General features: G+C 39.9%; 2 protein-coding genes across 3 annotated transcripts in view; one reads left to right on the top strand and one right to left on the bottom strand.

Moving 5' to 3' along the window:
- Positions 1–1,577: 1,577 nt before the first annotated feature.
- tfcp2l1 (transcription factor CP2-like 1) lies at positions 1,578–9,941 on the top strand. Of its 2 annotated transcripts, none has more exons than XM_023981526.2 (15): positions 1,578–1,745; positions 2,217–2,365; positions 3,348–3,421; positions 5,154–5,259; positions 5,496–5,602; positions 6,201–6,353; positions 6,483–6,593; positions 6,972–7,069; positions 7,367–7,421; positions 7,558–7,651; positions 8,054–8,144; positions 8,302–8,384; positions 8,574–8,716; positions 9,404–9,455; positions 9,576–9,941. In XM_023981526.2, exons 1-15 carry the CDS (start codon positions 1,684–1,686, stop codon positions 9,611–9,613), a joined length of 1,416 nt encoding a protein of 471 aa, XP_023837294.1. In that variant the 5' UTR covers positions 1,578–1,683; the 3' UTR covers positions 9,614–9,941. The 2 variants fall into 2 exon arrangements, with proteins under 2 accessions (XP_023837294.1, XP_023837293.1); XM_023981525.2 differs by having other exon boundaries at positions 8,012–8,144.
- A 9,745-nt stretch (positions 9,942–19,686) lies between these two features.
- The window catches only part of LOC111959648 (zinc finger protein GLI2-like), a 156,536-nt gene continuing 154,728 nt past the window's right edge, over positions 19,687–21,494 (bottom strand). Inside the window, exon 10 of the transcript XR_011474936.1 lies at positions 19,687–19,793. The gene's annotated coding sequence lies outside the window, so the exon portion shown is untranslated. The remainder of the gene's footprint in view (positions 19,794–21,494) is intronic.

Here is a 21,494-nt window from a genome sequence, read left to right as displayed (position 1 = left end):
CTGTTTTAGGTCAGTCACCACTTTATTTTAAGAATGTGAAATGTCAGAATAATAGTAGAGAGAATGATTTATTTTATTTCTTTCATCACATTCCCAGTGGGTCAGAAGTTTACCTACACTCAATTAGTATTTGGTAGCATTGCCTTTAAATTGTTTAACTTGGGTCAAACGTTTCACGCAGCCTTCCACAAGCTTTCCACAATAAGTTGGGTGAATTTTGGCCCATTCCTCCTGACAGAGTTGGTGTAACTGAGTCAGGTTTGTAGGCCTCCTTGCTCGCACACGCTTTTTCAGTTCTGCCCACACATTTTCTATAGGATTGAGGTCAGGGCTTTGTGATGGCCACTCCAATACCTTGACTTTGTTGTCCTTAAGCCATTTTGCCACAACTTTGGAAGTATGCTTGGGGTCATTGTCCTTTTGGAAGACCCATTTGCGACCAAGCTTTAATGTCCTGACTGATGTCTTGAGATGTTGCTTCAATATATCCACATAATTTTCCTTCCTCATTAATGAATTATTCTTCCTCGTTAACTATTATTTATTTTGATTTTCACATGATGTCAAGCAAAGAGGCACTGAGTTTGAAGGTATGCCTTGAAATACATCCACAGGTACACCTCCAATTGACTCAAATTATGTCAATTAGCCTAACAGAAGCTTCTAAAGCCATGACATCATTTTCTGGAATTTTTCAAGCTGTTTAAAGGCACGGTCAACTTAGTGTATGTGAACTTCTGACCCACTGGAATTGTGATACAGGGAATCATAAATGAAATAATCTGTCTGTAAACAATTGTTGGAAAAATTACTTGTGTCATGCACAAAGTAGATGTTCTAACCCACTTGCCAAAACGAACGTTTGTTAACAAGAAATTTGTGGAGTGGTTGAAAAACGAGTTTTAATGACTCCGACTTCAACTGTATGTGGGAACTCCTTCCAAGACTGTTGGAAAAGCATTCCTTATGAAGCTGGTTGAGAGAATGCCATGAGTGTGCAAAGGCAAGGCAAAGGGTGGCTACTTTGAAGAATATAAAATATATTTTGATTTGGTTACATGATTCCATATGTGTTATTTTATAGTTTTGATGTCTTTACTATTATTCTACAATGTAGAAAATAGTACAAATAAAGAAAAACCCTTGAATGAGTAGGTGTGTCCAAACATTTGACTGGTACTGTATGTATTTATTTTTTTACAAAAGAAAGCAAAAACACTAGAAAAAAAAGATATGTTAAAGCTGATCTAGCCAAGTAGCCATTAAAAAATACAAATCGGACTGTGCACTTATTCAAATTTTAGGCTACCTGTCCTGCACTACTATGGGGCAGGGGAGGTGTGTCAGTGTTTGTATCCCAAATGGCACCTTATTTCCTACATAGTGCACTACTTTTGACCACAGCCCTATGGACTCTGGTCAAAAGTAGTGCACTATATTGGGAATAGGGTGCCATTTGGGAGGCAATCAGTGAGTCACAGTCCGCTTCTCAAAGGTCATGTAAGGTATTCTAATGAGTTGAAAGTGATGTCATACCCGGTATATAAGTCTGTAGCAGGGTGCTGGCCGGCAAACTTCTTTGAGAGCGCTATCAGACCTACCTGTGGAAGCAACACACCAGGGTGCCATACCCAACTCCCATTCTCTGTTTCTGGGGATACTTTAGACGCTGCACTGGAAAACATGTTGTTTTGGCACAATCAGCCAGAGCCCTACCACCAGCATTCAACTGCAAGTTATATTCGGTAAGTGGACATCTCCAATTAGAAAACTTTTCTATGTTTTAAGAGAACTTTTATAATCAGAAAAGTTTAATTCAGTGGAGAAAAAATGTATGAAGCGTTTAAGAAAAAAATGTAACATTTAAATGGGATTGAAAGCAGCTAAATGTTTCATACATGTTTATTAGCCCACAACTTCACCAATATTGCACTTGAGTGTTGTAGTAGCTTAGGCCAAGACCTTGCAAAATTGCTACTTTATTCCAATGCACCTCAGATTTTAATGTGAAGTACACAATATATGGCAAAATAATGTTGTGCAATGTGATTATGCATCATCCAAGTTTATTAAAACATTTTACCTACCTACACCTTAGTCAAGAGGTACTGATAAGATTACGTCTGGCTGACCATTGAGAAGCCTCTTACTTATTTGTGCTTCGATAATTAATGATCAACTGCACATTTCCCCCCTCTCTCGCTGCTCTCGCTCAGAGATGCTTTGGCGCCTTTCCTGAAACACGAGGAGGAACGGCACGCAACAGAAAATGGCGCCAAATGGTCTCCTTTCCAATATGTTCTCTGTGCAGCCACCTCGCCCGCTGTAAAACAGCAAGAAGAAACTCTGACTTATCTAAACCAAGGTAGCTAGCTATTCTTTCTTTATTACTAAAGTCATAGGTTGTTGGATGGAATTCTCATGGCACGTAATTGAGTGTAGGCCCACTCAGAGGAACATTCTCCCTCTTATCAGCACAGATACAATATGGGGAAACACCCCTCCAGTAAAGAAAACAACTGCATCACACACAAGCTGCAAGCTCGTCTTTAGGCAAAGGAAGTTCATGTAATGGTCATATTCACTCTTTTTTCTTTACATTTAGATGAATGACACTTACATTTTAGTAAATCTTGTTCAGCTTATTTACATAGAGACACACAATTCCCCTTTAAATAGTCCCACATCAGGAATCTTGCATTTCTAGATATACCCCTTTAGTTTATGAAAGCTCCCCCAAGGTATATATTTGATTTTCATATTCATCTTATCTTGAACTGCATTTTCCCTCATTGTTCTCATCTTCTTGTTCTCTCTTGTGGTCTAATTTACGATCATCCATTGGGTTTTTGTATTATGTATTTATTGGTTCAGAATATATTGTATATAAGACGGCCATTTACCAAAGGTTACTAGGTAGGTTGTACATTTCGGTGAATGAAATTGGAAACTATTGGTAAACCAGCCCAAAATTATACAACCCCCACATTAATTATTATTATTTTTTTTAAAGTTAGTCTACTATGTAGGCCTACCTGCCTTTAAAATATGTTTATATGATATGACTATTGCACAGAAGTACTTGCTTGATATGATGGAAATTGTAATAGTAAATTGCAAAGTAAAGATTTTTATTTGACAATTGGTGGGCTCAACCATAATGTGGTTGAAAGCTTTTAGGGGGCACTGCAAGGGGTCTATGGGGGCAAACCCTGACTTTAAAATGATTTTTCAAAGATAAGGTGCTTATTAAATGCATTTCTATTCCTATGCTGCCCCTTTTTCTGACTGATTGATTTCACAGTTTTCAATTTTAATCAGGTTTGTCTTAATGTTTTAAAATGTAGGTCAGTCCTACGAAATCCGTATGCTTAACAGAAAACTAGTGGAGTATACAGATATAAGCAGCAAATATGTTAAGGTAGGTTAAAGGTATTGTGTATGTATTTTTGACTTTCATGTGACCTCTTCTCTGACCTTTTTTTCTTTATCTGTTTGTATGTATCCTCCATTTCCTGAAACTGTCAACACACAGGTGACTCCTCAACCCTCTTCTTTCCACTTCGGGGGTTGGGCGGGTGCCATCTTTGAAGACTTGGTACTATCACCCATCTTCTCCCCTTCTGAACTTATACACCACCGCACACTCAGCTCAGTTCAGCTTACCCTTCAACGCATCAGCTTTATCGCACAACACATCACATACCTTCAAGTTGTCTTATTTGCTCTTTTTGCATAAGTTCATCTTACATACAGTTCTGCTTTCGTCTATAGACTTTACTACTGGGAGTTATTCATAAAGTTTTGACATCTTTTTACTTTGTTGAAATGTATTTCTTGTCTTTCTTTTTCAAATATGAAATGTGCATCAAGAACGTTGATCAATATAGCAAGGGAATTATTACAATCCTATGTTTTATATCAAGACCCTTCTTGTTTGTTGTAAAGGAAACCTTGTTTAACTTTATTTCATTATTTCAAAAAGAACAAGTGGTATATTGAAGATGCCACTGGTTTATGAATAACACCCATTAGTACAACTCAAGTTGTCCCTATGTGCACATTTTGTTGCAGGTTGTTATAATATGTTGGACCTATGTTTGTTTTTAAGTGATTTTAATTATGGGAGTTGACTTTGATATACCTTTATGTCTATCACCAGTGAAATTCAATCAAATGACTTGGTTTAAAATTAAGGCAGATATCGGTATGCATTTTCCATGAAGGGAAAAATGAAGTCATTTTAATTGAATTTAGCCATGTCCCAATACACATATCCATCCACTTGAAAGTTCTGTGTCGTCAGGCTGTCAGGAATGGACGGTCATATTTCGGTCGTGTTCAATGAAGCAGTCTAACGACACTAGAATGGAACAGGTGGCACTTGTACAAACAGATGACGTGTTGTGTCTGTCTATGTCCTTGTGCTCTGCGCAGTCACGCATGAGCCTCTCAGTGTAATAGGCTGAAATGAATGGAAACGTTGTTTTTACAGGTTGTTAATTTTACGATTTGATTTATGTTCTTAGTAGGTTTTAAATGTGCAATTAACTTAATACTAATGCAACAGTGAGGAGGAACATTAATTTATGTCCCTTCGTTTGTGTGGAAACAATAATTAAGTATGCACAGGCAGTTGTCTAGTCTGTCGTTACCGATCCAGACCAGTGCTTTAATAATGAAAAGCTTTATGTATGTGCTTTGTTCTCAAACGGTGACACTTCAAACAACTTCTACTGATTCCTCACTAAATGTCTTAATAGCACAGGAAGAACTCATGGATGTTTTATCTCATAGCTTCTGTCAACAAATAGTTTTGTCATGATGGCAGATTATTGCACAACCATCAGACATAATTGAATCCTATATGGCTTTAACCCCAGCATTATCTACCTTTCTATGCTTTTAGTCAATGGGAATCTGTGGCTGTTCTTTTAAGTGTTATTCATATGAGCTGAAGCCAAGGGTGATGCAATCCATATGGATCTCCACTCGTTAATGCTGTCTGAATAAATGATCTGTAAATGGTTCTTCTGGGAGATTGTGCGTAGCTTTTCGCACTTTGCCGAACGACATTGGCGATCGGCCATGTGCGAGGCTGCCTTGCCTAGTCACTGTGCTTCGTACTAATGCTTTGTCCTGCTTGTCCACAGAGCATTGTGCGTGTGGTGTTTCATGACCGGCGCCTGCAGTACTCAGAACATCAGCAGCTGGAGGGTTGGAGATGGAACAGGCCTGGGGACAGGATCCTGGATGTAGGTAAGGCTGGTTGCCTGCAGACCAGAGAACTTCTTAAGTAAAGCCCAACCACAGTATGCTTGACTGACCTATGATATGATCTACATTGCCTTTGGTCTAATACTGAAGTGTAATTACTATGCAATTATTAGGTATTTACCGTTTTGACTAATCCTTTCTAAGTATCTACCTGGTAAAAAGGCATAAGAATTTCTTCTGACCTGCTGTGACTTACTGACTTGATTGACTGTGTCCAGATACCCCCCTCTCTGTGGGTGTCGTCGAGCCTCGTGCTCACCCACTGCAGCTCAACACTATAGAGTTCCTCTGGGATCCCGTCAAGAACGCATCCGTCTTCATCCAGGTAACACAGTCAAATATCTATTTCTTTTCCCTGCTTTCTAGCTTACTTTGGTCCTGGAATTGGGGTGAAAGTAAAATCATTAGACATATAAAAGGTTTTAGGAAGTGAGTTTATACAGTGACTTCCCACATCCCAGAGGGACTATTTTCCAATTCCACCCATCTCTTGCATTTGAAACTCTAATTATCAATCAATCAATCAATCAATTTTATTTTATATAGCCCTTCGTACATCAGCTAATATCTCGAAGTGCTGTACAGACACCCAGCCTAAAACCCCAAACAGCTAGTAATGCAGGTGTAGAAGCACGGTGGCTAGGAAAAACTCCCTAGAAAGGCCAAAACCTAGGAAGAAACCTAGAGAGGAACCAGGCTATGAGGGGTGGCCAGTCCTCTTCTGGCTGTGCCGGGTGGAGATTATAACAGAACTATGCCAAGATGTTCAAAAATGTTCATAAGTGACAAGCATGGTCAAATAATAATCATGAATAATTTTCAGTTGGCTTTTCATAGCCGATCATCAAGAGTTGAAAAACAACAGGTCTAATTACCATATAGAATGGCTCATGGATTGTGTATGTATGTTTGTTTGTGTTCAGGTCAACTGCATTAGCACTGAGTTCACCCCTAGGAAGCATGGTGGGGAGAAGGGAGTTCCCTTCCGTATCCAGATAGACACCTTCACTCAGAACGAACATGGAGAGTACCTGGAACATATGCACTCCTCCAGCTGTCAGGTCAAGGTCTTCAAGGTAAAGGGGCTCTTAGGTGGGGTTGTGTGTGTGTGTGTGTGTGTGTGTGTGTGTGTGTGTGTGTGTGTGAGAGCTATTAGTTCATTTAATTTCTTTGTGTACTTAATTTTTTATTCTATTTTCTTTAAGCCAAAAGGAGCTGATCGTAAACTGAAGACTGATAGGGAAAAGATTGATAAAAAGTCCCATCAAGACAGGGAGAAATATCAATCCTCTCATGAAACCACCATGCTTACCGAGGTGAGGGACCCTGACACTGTGGCTGTGTGTCACTTGACAAGCTATTCTGTCACAATATGTTAATATGTTGCTTTAGTCCACTCATGTTGTTGATTGACTCCGTAGTCACTGTAACCAGCCCTTGATGCAGTTGTCTGTTAATGATTGTGACAGTTAGGGCAACAGTCCGTCAGTGCCTTTTCTTTTGACGTCAACCAACATGCTGGAAAAAACAGTGATTGTTTCCTACTAACCTGGTTTTAGGTTTCTAGGATTTCCCACTTATGTCTGTATCAGTCTACAATCACAATGTCCTAATAAAACAGTAACCAGGCGTACCTCTCTCTTTGCCAGGAACATCTTATTAAAGTTAATTTTCCTCTCTCTCTTTTGTTTCAGTGTTCCCCCTGGCCTGATGCCCCAAATCTCGGTAGCACTAACAACACTCCTTCCCCAGTCTACCACAGCTCCCCCACCTCATGTAGCTTTACTGATGGGTAAGACACCGCTCTTATCTGGATGAATTGAACTGTTTCATTGACTTAAATTGTTGATCATGAGGTAAATATAGTATTTATCTGTCTTTGTGCATCTATGGCAGTTTAGTTGCACACCCACGCATTTTCTGAAGAACCGTTATGTAGGACAAGAGGTTAGCCAAATTGGATCCTCCATTATCTACAGTGCAATCCCATTGGAACTGCCTATTTGCACTAGTCTTATCAGGACAAGTCATTACTTAATGACCCAACTCTTGTCATCTCCCCCATTTGTGTGACACTTTACTTTTATAGCAACAGCTCTCCAATCCAGCAGGGGGAGCTGATTCTGTCCGGCTGCTCTTCTGATGTAAGTAACGGGAGAAGTAGTATTAATGCCATTGCTCTCATCTCTTATTTTTTTAGGCAATTGTTTGGAGACAGTGGGCAGTCAGTGGGTGCTATAGCTACTCATTTCAAGGGCTCTTCTTCTTTTTGACATGTAGCACCTTGTGCCATCGTCCTCACCGCAGGACACGCAGCTGTGGCTTCAGCTTCACAGGTTCTCGCCTTACTGTAGGCTCTTCTCCAGCTTCTCAGGTAGTGTGTTTGTGGTTCAATTAACGCAAGACTCAACCTTAAGACCTAGTTGTATGTTCCTGAACACTGTTGCCAGAGCATCCATTTCCTTGAAAATGTTATTCCCGTTTCTAAGACTATAAACCGTTCTTTGTAGCTTTTTGTTTTGATGCATGTAATTGATATCTGAAGGACATTTCCAGCGAAAATTAAATATAGATTATTTTTAAAGTGAAATAATTTAACACATGAATGACGCTCAGATGACTGTCAGACACTACAAATCTATAATTGCTTCTAACTTTGTAGAAAGGCCTTAGCAGAGAATAATCCGGGACTTTTCTCTCTCTTTATGTCCTTGCTCCTCCAAAACGTCATCAGACCAGTTTGTAAGTGACTGTGGATCTTCTGTGAATGTTGTAGGCGCTGACCTGTTGAAGATGAGCAGAGAGGACCTGATCCAAATCTGTGGTCCGTCAGATGGCATCCGGCTGTTCAACACCATCAAAGGAAGGTGAGACTAAACTGCAGTGGCAGGAAGACTACTCCAATATACATTTTTTGGCAACACTTCACATGTTCAATTAGTACTTTACTCAAGTGTGTAACTTTTATCCCACATTTACCATGGTCAATTCTGGATGGGTGTTATTCGTCTTTACTCTGTACAGGTGTATACAGCCCCGCCTCACCATCTATGTGTGTCAACAACAAGCCAGGAATCAACCACAGACAAAGCCCGGGGGGGGAGAGGGTAGGTTACTGTACATCTCCAATTATTGTGGGTACTAGTTACCTGACACCAAAGGACCCTTTCCCAGACAAAGATAAGCCTAGTCCTGGACTAAGAACCTCCAGTGACTTTCCAGTATTTCCCATATCATGTTTTAGCTGATGATGATCTCTAACCCTCAGCTAATCACCTTTCCTCCTATGTCTATAGTGTACCATGCTCTATATCTGGAGGACCTGACATTGGGGGACCTCTCAGAGAAGATAGCTCTCCTTTACAGTGTAACTCCCCAGCAGATCAGCCACATCTACAGACAAGGACCCACAGGGATACACATACTGGTCTCTGATGAGGTGAGAGAAGGCAGGGGTCAGAGTTCAGATGAAGGATATAGTGTATCTACAGATTACTATTTGATTTTCAAGCATTTGGTTAGTAGTTATATTGTATGTATGCATATTTAATCATTAGTAACTGCAGATGAATTACTTGGCTTTACAAAGTAACCCTCTGACCTTCTCCTCCAATGCATTTTGAGAGGGAGACGAAGTTTTAAAAATAGACATTTGTTGAGTAGTTCTAGGGGTTGGGGTCGTGGGTAGTGTTTCTATCAGTGAGAGTAGTGCTAGTGGTAGGGGTTGGGGTCATGGGTAGTGTTTCTATCAGTGAGTAGTGACAGTGCTAGTGGTAGGGGTTGTGGAGTTGTTAGGTTATCTGTTTTCTCCTCCAGAGGCCCTGTGTTGGTTGTTTGGGCCCTGGGCTGGCTTGGGTCAGTCAGCTTGGGTCACTAATATCACTAATGGCCCTGTGTAAATGGCAACGGCATAGAAAATCAATCATTAATGACTGGTAGGAAACAGGGGAATGTAGACCTATGGATGCAGAGGAACTACAACAGAATCAACTGGCTCAGGCTGTTATGGCCAGCGCTGTTTCCATGCACTTGATTATGATGTCTGGTTACTGATTGACTACCAGCATCAAACAAATAAAGAGAAAGAGATGCCATATGAATATCTTCTTAATTTCTTCTTTCTCAGATGGTGCAGAACTTCACAGAGGAAACAAGCTTTGTTGTCAACACTCTGAAAGGTCATATTTCCCTCACTAACCTCTTAAATGCACAGAACCTCATGTAAATATGCAATTGGTATACTTATTTAATGTTTTAACAGAGCTAATAGTTGTCCTATGTTTATCTTCTAATTGCAGATGAAAATAATGATGGCTACCATGTTGTGTTGAAGTGACTGGAGGACAGGTCTGGAGTGGATGGTTTAGATCCCTGTTCAAGTGTCTGGAACGTATAGGGCTTGTTGAGGAGTATTAAACTTTGTAACATTAAATAGTGCAATTGTATATATTGTTCATAGCTTATTCTATATATCATGTTCCTGTCCAGGCATTGCAATAACTCTGAAAATGTCCTTGAGACAGCTTTTTAGTTTACTTTTTTAAATTTATTTTTTTATTAAGTTATTGGTTAATTTTGATGAGATGTGTAATTCGTTTATAAAGCATGGTTCATTACTCCTGCAAAATGGACATGTTTAAAAAAAAAAAAAAAAAAGTAAATATCATACAAATCTATTTAAAATCACACTAAGTCGTTGAAATGTATCATAAAGTGTTGTTCAAAGAAATCCAAAATATACTACATTATTGGCATTCCTTTGTTACGATCTATAGTTGTTGATTTGTTTGATGTTACATATTAGAAGGCAAACATTATTTTCTGCGGTATCAGTACGTATTGTTTTATAAAGAGTGAGGACCAACTGTTTTCTAGGGGTCACATTCAAGTATTCATTCTGAAACTTACTTTGATTTCATCTTCAAATGATATCTTTCCTATCGACATGGTTTATGTTTATTCAATAGTGGCTTGTTTAGCAATACTACAGTGTTTCAAAAGTGATGTAAAGTATTAACTCTGTTTGCTTCGGGCCACAATTGCTTCACCTATTTTAAACATTTGAATTAAAAGAATCTAGACAAATATTTCAACCCCCAATACAGACTTACAGATAAGGCAAATGAACAAATCATAGAGCTGTAATAGCTAAGGATTCTATCCTGCTTCTGTTATTTATCTCCCATTTAATGTAACATTTTATGTACAGCATATCAGTTGTTCCACATACCTGTCCTGAAATTTAAATAGCTTGATATTGTCCAATATGTTAAGTGAAGTATTACTGCCAATGCTTGAATTTTAATGAAAACAACTTGACTGTGATGATGTGATTTCACTCAACATAAAGAATTTTGCACTGCTCTGTACTATTCTTCTGAGTTCAATTTATCATTCACTAACATCTGTTACAGTATAAACAAGATCAGCTCAATGTATTTAATGAAGAATGTTAAGTTCCCCAGCAAGAAAACCCAAAATTGTCACTCAAACAGAAAGAAGAACTAACGAAGAGTCACTGACAACAACCACAACTAAACAGGTGGGGTTTTAGGAGGGGTTCTGAAAGACACTATGGGGGTGTCCACTGAAAGTTGACTAGTAACAACAACAACTGGGTCCTAAAAGACACCCACCATGAGTGCAAACTAAATTTGCCCAAGAGGCAAACAAAAGAAAAACCCACAACAAAGATACAGGAATCAAACCAAAAAGTGGAGCAAAACAAAAACAGGGAAGATCAGATAAAGAATAGCACCTGGGCCAGCACAGGTGAAACACCTTCCCACTAACGAGATGGCAACCAGCACAGGTGTAACACATACTGCCTAACGAGGCGACACCAATCGGTGCGCTCTATGTGCTAAGGTCCTGTACGTGCTAAAGTCCCACCTCAAAACAAATGGAAAAACTAAAACCTTTAACACGGAATTATAACATAATGCAGCTCTAACTACAATACAGATCAGGTTGGGGACCAGGGGACACTTGTTTAACACATGAGTTGTGAAACAGTAGGTGGATGGTCTAGGGCACGTGTTAGTTATCGTGATGTTGATTATTCATTGCTCACCCCTGACATGATCTCCAAGTGAGGTCAGTCTGGTCGCAAGGGGTACAGGCAGAGATAGTACCAGAACCAGACAACATGTCACTTTGTGGACACTATTACAGTTCAGAGTTGCACCAGAGCCCTATACTACAAATCATGTTTGAGGAGTTAGTGAGGTAACTTTGGTCAACTCTGAGTTCAACTCAGGAGAACTGGTACGACAAAAGTGGCTCACCTTTTAGCCAGGTACATTTCTATGGCAATGAATCCTTCAGAACTAACCTGCTCCGGGGCAGGCTAACTCAGGAAAATTTTTGGCACATTCTCAGAACGTTGTATCATGGTCTTCTGGAGTTTTTTGTTTAGTTGCGGTGAAGATATGGTAAATCTACAACAAGTTACTGTATTTATACAGCTACATTAAGGTGTTAATGGACAGTATGCTGCTGTATGATGATTACTTGGGACTCAACCTCACAATCTCTTGGTTGCTAGTGTTGTGACTTTGGACATGGGGCACCATTAAGGGTTTTGATATAGAGAGACCCCTTGAATTAACTATATCAGTAGTTATCATTAACTGTTATATGCTTCTCTTGGCTGAGGTCCATATCCGGATCTTGATATGCTTTTTGATATGCTGAAAATAAGGACGATTTCTGATGCATTTTTTAGTTCAGCACATGCTCAATAATTTGTCAAATATGATTATTATTTTTTTCATGCACAAATCATTTTTGGATAACCCTCCAGATATAATACATTGTATGGCTGGATATTGAATCATTAGATATCCTGAGATAGGCCTATGTGCATCCAGGCTGCATCACATCTGGCCGTGATTGGGAGTCCCATAGGGCGACGCACAATTTGCCCAGCATCGTCCTGGTTTGGCCGGGGTAGGCCATTATTGTAAATAACAATTTGTTCTTAACTGACTTGCCTCGTTAAATAAAGGTTATATGTGGACATCTTATTTTCTCTATATGATGACAAATACTGACACAGGCCTACATACTATATTTTTTCAGCACATACAGTTGAAGTTGGAAGTTTACATACACTGTTAGCCCTTGGCAACGCAGACGCTCGTTGACGTGCGTGAGCAATGTCGGTGCAATAATTGAATAACACCGGTTCCTTAATTTATTTTGCAACGCTCGCGCACCCGACGCAAGCGGTGTAGTCAGGGTATTAGGTTAGTCATTAAAACTCTTTTTTCAAACACTCCACAAATTTCTTGTTAACAAACTATAGTTTTGGCAAGTCAGTTAGGACATCTACTTTGTACATGACACAAGTAATTTTTCGAACAATTGTTTACAGATGGATTATTTCACTTATAAATCACTGTATCACAATTCCAGTGGGTCAGAAGTTTACATACATTAAGTTGACTGTGCCTTTAAACAGCTTGGAAAATTCCAGAAAATTATGTCTTGGCTTTAGAAGCTTCTGATAGGCTAATTGATATCATTTGAGTCAATTGGAGGTGTACCTATGGATGTATTTCAAGGCCGACCTTCAAACTCAGTGCCTCTTTGTTGACATCATTGGGAAATCAAAAGAAATCAACCAAGACCTCAGAAAACAAATTGAAGTCTGGTATGGTTCATCCTTGGGAGCAATTTCCAAATGCCTGAAGGTACCACGTTCATCTGTACGAACAATAGTACGCAAGTATAAACACCATGGGACCAAGCAGCCGTCATACCGTTCGGGAGGGAGACGTGTTCTGTGTCCTAGAGATGAACGTACTTTGGTGCGAAAAGTGCAAATCAATCCCAGAACAACAGCAAAGGACCTTGTGAAGATGCTGGAGGAAACAGGTACAAAAGTATAGATATCCACAGTAAAACGAGTCCTATGTCGACATAACCTGAAAGGCCCCTCAGCAAGGAAGAAGCCACTGCTCCAAAACCGCCATAAAAAAAACAGACTACGGTTTGCAACTGCACATGGGGACAAAGATTGTACTTTTTGGAGAAATGTCCTCTGGTCTGATGAAACAAAAATTGAACTGTTTGGCCATAATGACCATTGTTATGTTTGGAGGAAAAAGGGGCAGGCTTGCAAGCCGAAGAACACCATCCCAACCGTGAAGCACGGGGGTGGCAGCATCATGTTGTGGGGGTGCTTTACTGCAGGAGGGACTGGTGCACTTCACAAAATAGATGGCATCACGAGGGAGGAAAATTATGTGGATATATTGAAGCAACATCTCAAGACATCAGTCAGGATGTAATAAATGTATCACTAGCCACTTTAAACAATGCCACTTTATATAATGTTTACATACCCTACATTACTCATCTCATATGTACATGTATATACTGTACTCTATACCATCTACTGCATCTTGCCTATGCCGTTCGGCCATCGCTCATCCATATATTTTTATGTACATATTCTTATTCATTCCTTTACACTTGTGTGTGTAAGGTAGTTGTTGTGAAATTGTTAGATTACTTGTTAGATATTACTACATGGTCGGAACTAGAAGCACAAGCATTTCGCTACACTTGCATTAACATCTGCGAACCATGTGTATGCGACAAATAAAATTTGATTTGATTTGAGGAAGTTAAAGCTTGGTCACAAATGGGTCTTCCAAATGGACAATGACAGCAAGCATACTTCCAAAGTTGTGGTTAAATGGCTTAAGGACAACAAAGTCAAGGTATTGGAGGGGCCATCACAAAGCCCTGACCTTAATCCTATAGAAAATTTGTGGGCAGAACTGAAAAAGCGTGCGCGAGAGAGGATGCCTACAAACCTGACTCAGTTACACCAGCTCTGTCAGGAGGAATGGGCCAAAATTCACCCAATTTATTGTGGGAAGCTTGTGGAAGGCTGCCCGAAACATTTGACCCAAGTTAAACAATTTAAAGGCAATGCTACCAAATACTAATTGAGTGTATGTAAACTTCTGACCCACTGGGAATGTGATGAAAGAAATAAAAGCTGAAATAAATCATTCTCTCTACTATTATTCTGAAATTTCACATTCTTAAAATAAAGTGGTGATCCTAACTGACCTAAGACAGGGAATGTTTACTCTGATTAAATGTCAGGAATTGTGAAAAACTGAGTTTAAATGTATTTGGCTAAGGTGTACAGTATGTAAACTTCGGACTTCAACTGTACAATGCTCTTGACTGAGGTCCATATCAGGATCTTGATATGCTAAATAAGGGCAATATCTGATGCTTATTTGAGTTGAGGACATGTAAATAAAATTGACAAATATTAAATCCATATAATTCTTTCAGACACTAGCTAAACATTTTGTATTCCGTCTGCTAAAAGACACGTGCAAACCACAAGCTAAAAGCACTGTAACTGGTAACGTTAGCCTAGCAACAAGAATTAGGTATTTTCTGCTGTGGAGTTCCCAACTGTAATTTTTTTATTTGGGTGCCACAAATTAGTTTGTAAACGGTGTGTGGTCGAACTGACAACTGGAGAAACAAAGAAGTGAGAAGCTGTTCAGAAAATACCTCAAAGAAGTTATCGTTAATGTGAGTAGCTAATTTGAGATGTATTATTTATCTTAGTCAATGGCATCAAGAACATTAGCTAATTTGGCCAGCAGACAGTAGGGATAGCTAGCTAGCTAGGATTGATAGAGGGGTAAAAGCTAACTGGTAGACTAGCTAGCTAACAAATAACAACATTCCCTTCAGGGATTTTTTTTACACCCTATCAAGCTTCAAGGTGATAGCTAACATTTTAAAACGTTTGGGCGTATTTTGTATTACTGGTTAATATCAGATAGTTAGCTAGCTAACTAACTTAGCTAATTGGAAACTTGGCTAGCTAGCTTGTTCCAGTTAGTTTTCTTGTCATGAATGAAGCAGGTATAGTAGCTACCTTGTGTATGGTTATGTGAAATGACAATATTTTCCTGCAATATCAACACAATTTTGATTCATGATTTATGCACTGACACAACGCCACATTCATAGAATATGTCCAATGTAACAGAAAAATGACTTGTGTGTCAATGTTGCCTCAGTGGGATTCCGTCAGGATGGGATGAGTGGTTGGAGGATGGTGGTCTCAGTCCCCCTCTCTCTCTTTCCAGTGGAGCTACAGTGGGCCGGAAATAGCTCACAGCAGAAGAAGTGATATCAACATCTTTCTCTCTTTGTTCTCAGTCCAGGAAGTTAAAGTCTATTAGAGTGGAAATTGTTCTTTCGCTGATCCCCCCGGGTTGTATTGCGAACTTGAATGAGCAACAGTGAACTCCGCAGGGTCCTCTTGAATGATTCTTCTGTCTGAGTAGGATAAGGCTTCCTCGATTGGTGATTTGGTTTGCAAGGAGATGGGATCATTCATCCAATGGGCGTGGCATTGCCTTGCGGAACTTGATCTAATTTCTGTTTAGTAAGTCCTCTAATTTATAGGGAGACTCACAGAAGGCGGACTTTAATGGCTGGACAGTGTCATTTGGACCGCCCTGTTGATTCTAAAGATTCAGGAAATCAATGTTCATATGAGATAAACCTGAGACTTACTCTTAATAAATTTGAAGACATAATCACTTGGTTGCTAGCAACCTGAAATATCCTGCTACGGTGCTATGTCAGCCAGTAAGCGCATTCGCTGAGTACGTGTCTGGCCCCACGGCCTTGTGAACGTTAACCATGTTTAAAGGTCTTACTCACATCGGCTACGGACATCGAGATCACACAGTAGTCTGGAACAACTGGCGCTCTCATGCATGGTTCAGTATTGCTTGCCTGGAAGACAGCATAAAACATTTACACTACCGGTCAAAAGTTTCAGAACACCTACTCCTTCAAGGATTATTCTTAATTTGTACTATTTTCTACATTGTAGATTAATAGTGAAGACATCAAAACTATTAAATAACACATATGGAATCATGTAGTAATGAAAAAAAGTGTTAAACTAATCAAAATATATTTTAGATTTGAAATTCTTCAAATAGCCACCCTATGCCTTGATGACAGCTTAGCACACTCTTGGCATTCTCTCAACAAGCTTCACCTGGAATGCTTTTCCAAACCATCTCAATTTGGTTGAGGTCGGGGGATTGTGGAGGCCAAGTCATCTGATGCAGCACTCAATCACTCTACTTCTTGGTAAAATAGCCCTTACACAGCCTGGAGGTGTGTTGTGTCATTGTCCTGTTGAAAAACAGATGATAGTCCAACTAAGTTCAAACTAGATGGGATGGCGTATCGCTGCAAACTGCTTTGGTAGCCATGCTGGTTAAGTGTGCCTTGAATAAAAAAAAAATCACAGACAGTGTCACCAGCAAAGCACCCCCACACCATAACACCTCCTCCTCCATGCTTTACAGTGGGAAATACACATGTGGAGGTCATCCATTCACCTACACCGCGTCTCACAAAGACAGGGTCGTTGGAACCAAAAATCTCCAATTTGGACTCCAGACCAAAGGACAAATTTCCACCGGTCTAATATCCATTGCTCGTGTTTCTTGGCCCAAGTAAGTCTCTTCTTCTTATTGATGGCCTTTAGTAGTGGTTTCTTTGCAGCAATTCAACCATGAAGGCCTGATTCACATAGTCTCCTCTGGACAGTTGATGTTGAGATGTGTCTGTTACTTGAACTCTGTGAAGGATTTATTTGTGCTGCATTTTCTGAGGCTAGTAACTCTAATGAACTTATCCTCTGCAGCAGAGGTAACTCTGGTCTTCCATTCTTGTCGCGGTCCTCATGAGAGCCAGTTTCTAAAACTTTTGACCGGTAGTGTAGATCGTCTGGTAGGCTCGCATCACTGGTCAGCTCGTGGCTGGGTTTCCCTTTGTAATCCGTGATAGTTTGCTACCCGGGTCACATCAGAATGCACTCCCAGGAATCCTAGTTCCACAATAAATAGTTGTTTTGTTCGATAATGTCAATTATTTATGTCCAAGTAGCTACTTTTGCTAGCGCGTTCAGTACACATTTCCAAACGCTCGTGCAAGTCCCGCATAACGTCGGACGAAAACTTCAAAAAGTTATATCACAGGTCAAACTAAGTAGAGAATCAATCTTCAGGATGTTGTTATCATATATATCCAATAACGTTCCAACCGGAGCATTCCTTCGTGTCTGTAGAAGTTATGGAACGCAAGGCGACATCATGAGGAATGCGCGTGACCAGGAACTGGCAATCTGCCAGACCATGACTCATCCCCTCTCATCCGGCCCCACAACACAGTATAAACTTCATTCAACGTCTTACAGACTGTTGACATCCAGTGGAAGGCGTAGGAAGTGCAAACAAATCCATCTTTCTGGGATTTGAATAGGCGATGAGTTGAACATCAACCAGCCTCAGAATTTCCACTTCCTGTTTGGAATTTGCCTGCCATATGAGTTCGTTATCTTCTTATGGCTGCACCCTACCGGGATCGATATGACAACAGCGAGTGAAAGTGCAGGGCGCCCAATTCAAACAACAGAAATCTCATAATTAAAATTCCTCAAACATACATGTGTTTTATATCATTTTAAAGTAATCTGTTGTTAATCCACCAAAGTGTCCGATTTCAAATATGCTTTTCAGCGAAAGCACTTCAAACGATTATGTTAGGTCACCATCAAACCACAATAAGCACACCATTTTCCAGCGAAAGATAGCAGTCAGAAAAAGCAGAAATAGAGATAAAATGAATCACTAACCTTTGATTATCTTTATCAAATGACACTCATAGGACTTCATGTTACACAATACATGCATGTTTTGTTTGATAAAGTTCATATTTATAACAAAAAATCTGAGTTTACATTGGCGCGTTACATTCACTAGTTCCAAAAACATCAAATGATTTTGCATAGCCACATCGTTTCAACAGAAATACTCATCATAAATGTAGATGATAATACAAGTTATACACATTAATTATAGATACAGTGAGAGAACAAGTATTTGATACACTGCCGATTTTGCAGGTTTTCCTACTTACAAAGCTGTAGAGGTCTGTAATTTTTATCATAGGTACACTTCAACTATGAGAGACGGAATCTAAAACAAAAATCCAGAAAATCACATTGTATGATTTTTAAGTAATTAATTTGCATTTTATTGCATGACATAAGTATTTGATACATCAGAAAAGCAGAACTTAATATTTGGTACAGAAACCTTTGTTGCAATTACAGAGATCATACGTTTCCTGTAGTCTTTGACTAGGTTTGCACACACTGCAGCAGGGATTTTGGCCCACTCCTCCCTACAGATCTTCTCCAGATCCTTCAGGTTTCGGGGCTGTCGCTGGGCAATACGGAGTTTCAGCTCCCTCCAAAGATTTTCTTTTGGGTTCAGGTCTGGAGACTGGCTAGGCCACTCCAGGACCTTGAGATGCTTCTTACGGAGCCACTCCTTTGCCATGGCTGTGTGCTTCGTGTCGTTGTCATGCTGGAAGACCCAGCCACGACCCATCTTCAATGCTCTTATGAGGGAAGGAGGTTGTTGGCCAAGATCTCGCGATACATGGCCCCATCCATCCTCCCTCAATACGGTGCAGTCGTCCTGTCCCTTTGCAGAAAAAGCATCCCAAAGAATGATGTTTCCACCTCCATGCTTCACGGTTGGGATGTGTTCTTGGGTTTACTCATACTTCTTCTTCCTCCAAACACGGCGAGTGGAGTTAGACCAAAAGCTCTATTTTTGTCTCATCAGACCACATGACCTTCTCCCATTCCTCCTCTGGATCATCCAGTGGTCATTGGCAAACTTCAGACAGGCCTGGACATGCACTGGCTTAAGCGAGGACCTTGCGTGCGCTGCAGGATTTTAATCCATGACGGCGTAGTGTTACTAATGGTTTTCTTTGAGACTGTGGTCCCGCTCTCTTCAGGTCATTGACCAGGTCCTGCCGTGTAGTTCTGGGCTGATCCCTCACCTTCTCATGATCATTGATCCCCACGAGGTGAAATCTTGCATGGAGCCCCAGACCAGGGTGATTGACCGTCATCTTGAACTTCTCCATTTCTAATATTGCGCCAACAGTTGTTTCCTTCTCACCAAGCTGCTTGCCTATTGTCCTGTAGCCCATCCCAGCCTTGTGCAGGTCTACAATTTTATCCCTGATGTCCTTACACAGCTCTCTGGTCTTGGCCTAGTGGAGAGTTGGAATCTGTTTGATTGAGTGTGGACAGGTGTCTTTTATACAGGTAACGATTCAAACAGGTACAGTTAATACAGGTAATGAGTGAGAAACAGGAGGCTTCTTAAAGAAAAACTAACAGGTCTGTGAGAGCCGGAATTCTTACTGGTTGGTAGGTGATCAAATACTTATGTCACGCTATAAAATGAAAATTAATTATTTAAAAATCATACAATGTGATTTTCTGGATTTTTGTTTTAGATTCCGTCTCTCACAGTTGAAGTGTACCTATGATAAAAATTACAGACCTCTACATGCTTTGTAAGTAGGAAAACCTGCAAAATCGGCAGTGTATCAAATACTTGTTCTCCCCACTGTATACCTCTCCTTAATGCAACCGCTGTGTCAGATTTCAAAAAAACTTTACGGAAAAAGCAAATCATGCAATAATCTGAGACGGAGCTCAGAACTATAGCCAAATTAGCCGCCATGTTGGGGTCAACAGAAACCAGAAAATACATGATAAATGTTTCCTTACCTTTGATGAACTTCATCGGAATGCAGTCCTAGGAATCCCAGGTCCACAATAAATGCTTGATTTGTTCGATAATGTCCGTTATTTATGTCCAATTAGCTACTTTGGTTAGCGCGTGACGAACTGTCCAAAAGTTCCATAACAGTCAGTAGAAACATGTCAAACGATGTACTGAATCAATCTTTAGAATGTTGTTAACATACATCTTGAATAACGTTCCAACCAGAGAATTAGATTGACTTCAGATGAGCGGTGGAACGGAGGTCCTCCTCATGTGAATGCGCATGTGAAAGCATGGTCAGCTCGTGGCAGTGATTACTCATTCCTGTCTCCTTCGACCCTCCTTCACATTAGAGTCACCAGACAAAGTTCTATTGACTGTTGACATCTAGTGGAAGCCGTAGGAAGTGAAAACTCATCAATATCTCGCTGTAATTTCAATGAGAACTTGGTTGAAAATCTGCCACCTCAGAAAAACTTCAAACAGGGAGTGGAACTTCTCAGGTTTTCGCCTGCCATATGAGTTCTGTTATACTCACAGACATAATTCAAACAGTTTTAGAAACTTCAGAGTGTTTTCTATCCAATACTAATAATAATATGCATATATTAGCATCTATGACTGAGGAGCAGGCCGTTTACTCTGGGCACCTCTGTGCACCCTTCATCCAAGCTACTCAATACTGCCCCTGCAGCCACAAGAAGTTAATGTTTTAGGGACTCCTGAGAAAACCAGCAAACCAGGCTGTCGTCTTGTGAAACAGTGGATGTAAAGAATCTAGCTAGCTAAAGCATTTACTGCAAATTGAATGTACAATTGTGTAAGCTTGCCTTGCAATGCAGCTGAAGTAACATAGCTAGCTAACTATGTACTTGATTATTGTGTAGTGGATGATACAAATAACTGTATGCCTATGCATGTGTAGCTAGCTATAGTATGTAGCTGATCTGTGTATGGACACTAGAAATGTTGGTATGAATATTAGTTCAGAACCTATCTATGAACCTCAGCTATCATAGTTGTTGTATCAACTTCAAGTCTGAATGGCATTAATGAAGCCTATGGATAGAGTAGAATATAAACGTTATTGTTCCAAGGATGCAAGTCCTATATACACGTACTGTAGTTATTACCACACATGAAATCCCCACATTGTAGCCTGTACATTGAATATATTCACTGATCATGTACTCTTCCTTGGCAAATAAAGGTACGGTTCAGGTATGAATCTCTGAGACATTATTTTTCAGTCATATCAAACTCCATTATTTGAATGATGCCGTGTCTGCATGTGTGTATTACAATTATACACTTCAACAGTGTTTACCACTCCTGCTCTTGGAACATCAATGATTACACATTGTAACTATGCAATATACTAGAAACATGATTGACTTGTAATTCATATATACAGAAAAAAACTATGCATATCTAACTCCCTTCATCTGCATTAATCTGAGGACACAGGATAGTATTTCAATGAGATACTTAATTTCAACCAGTGGAGAATGTGAAACGCTTTATTGAAAGAAGTTCATT

The sequence above is a fragment of the Salvelinus sp. IW2-2015 genome, linkage group LG36, assembly GCF_002910315.2.
Source record: "Salvelinus sp. IW2-2015 linkage group LG36, ASM291031v2, whole genome shotgun sequence".
Classification (NCBI taxonomy): domain Eukaryota; kingdom Metazoa; phylum Chordata; class Actinopteri; order Salmoniformes; family Salmonidae; genus Salvelinus; species Salvelinus sp. IW2-2015.
This window is presented reverse-complemented; position numbering and strand designations above follow the sequence as displayed.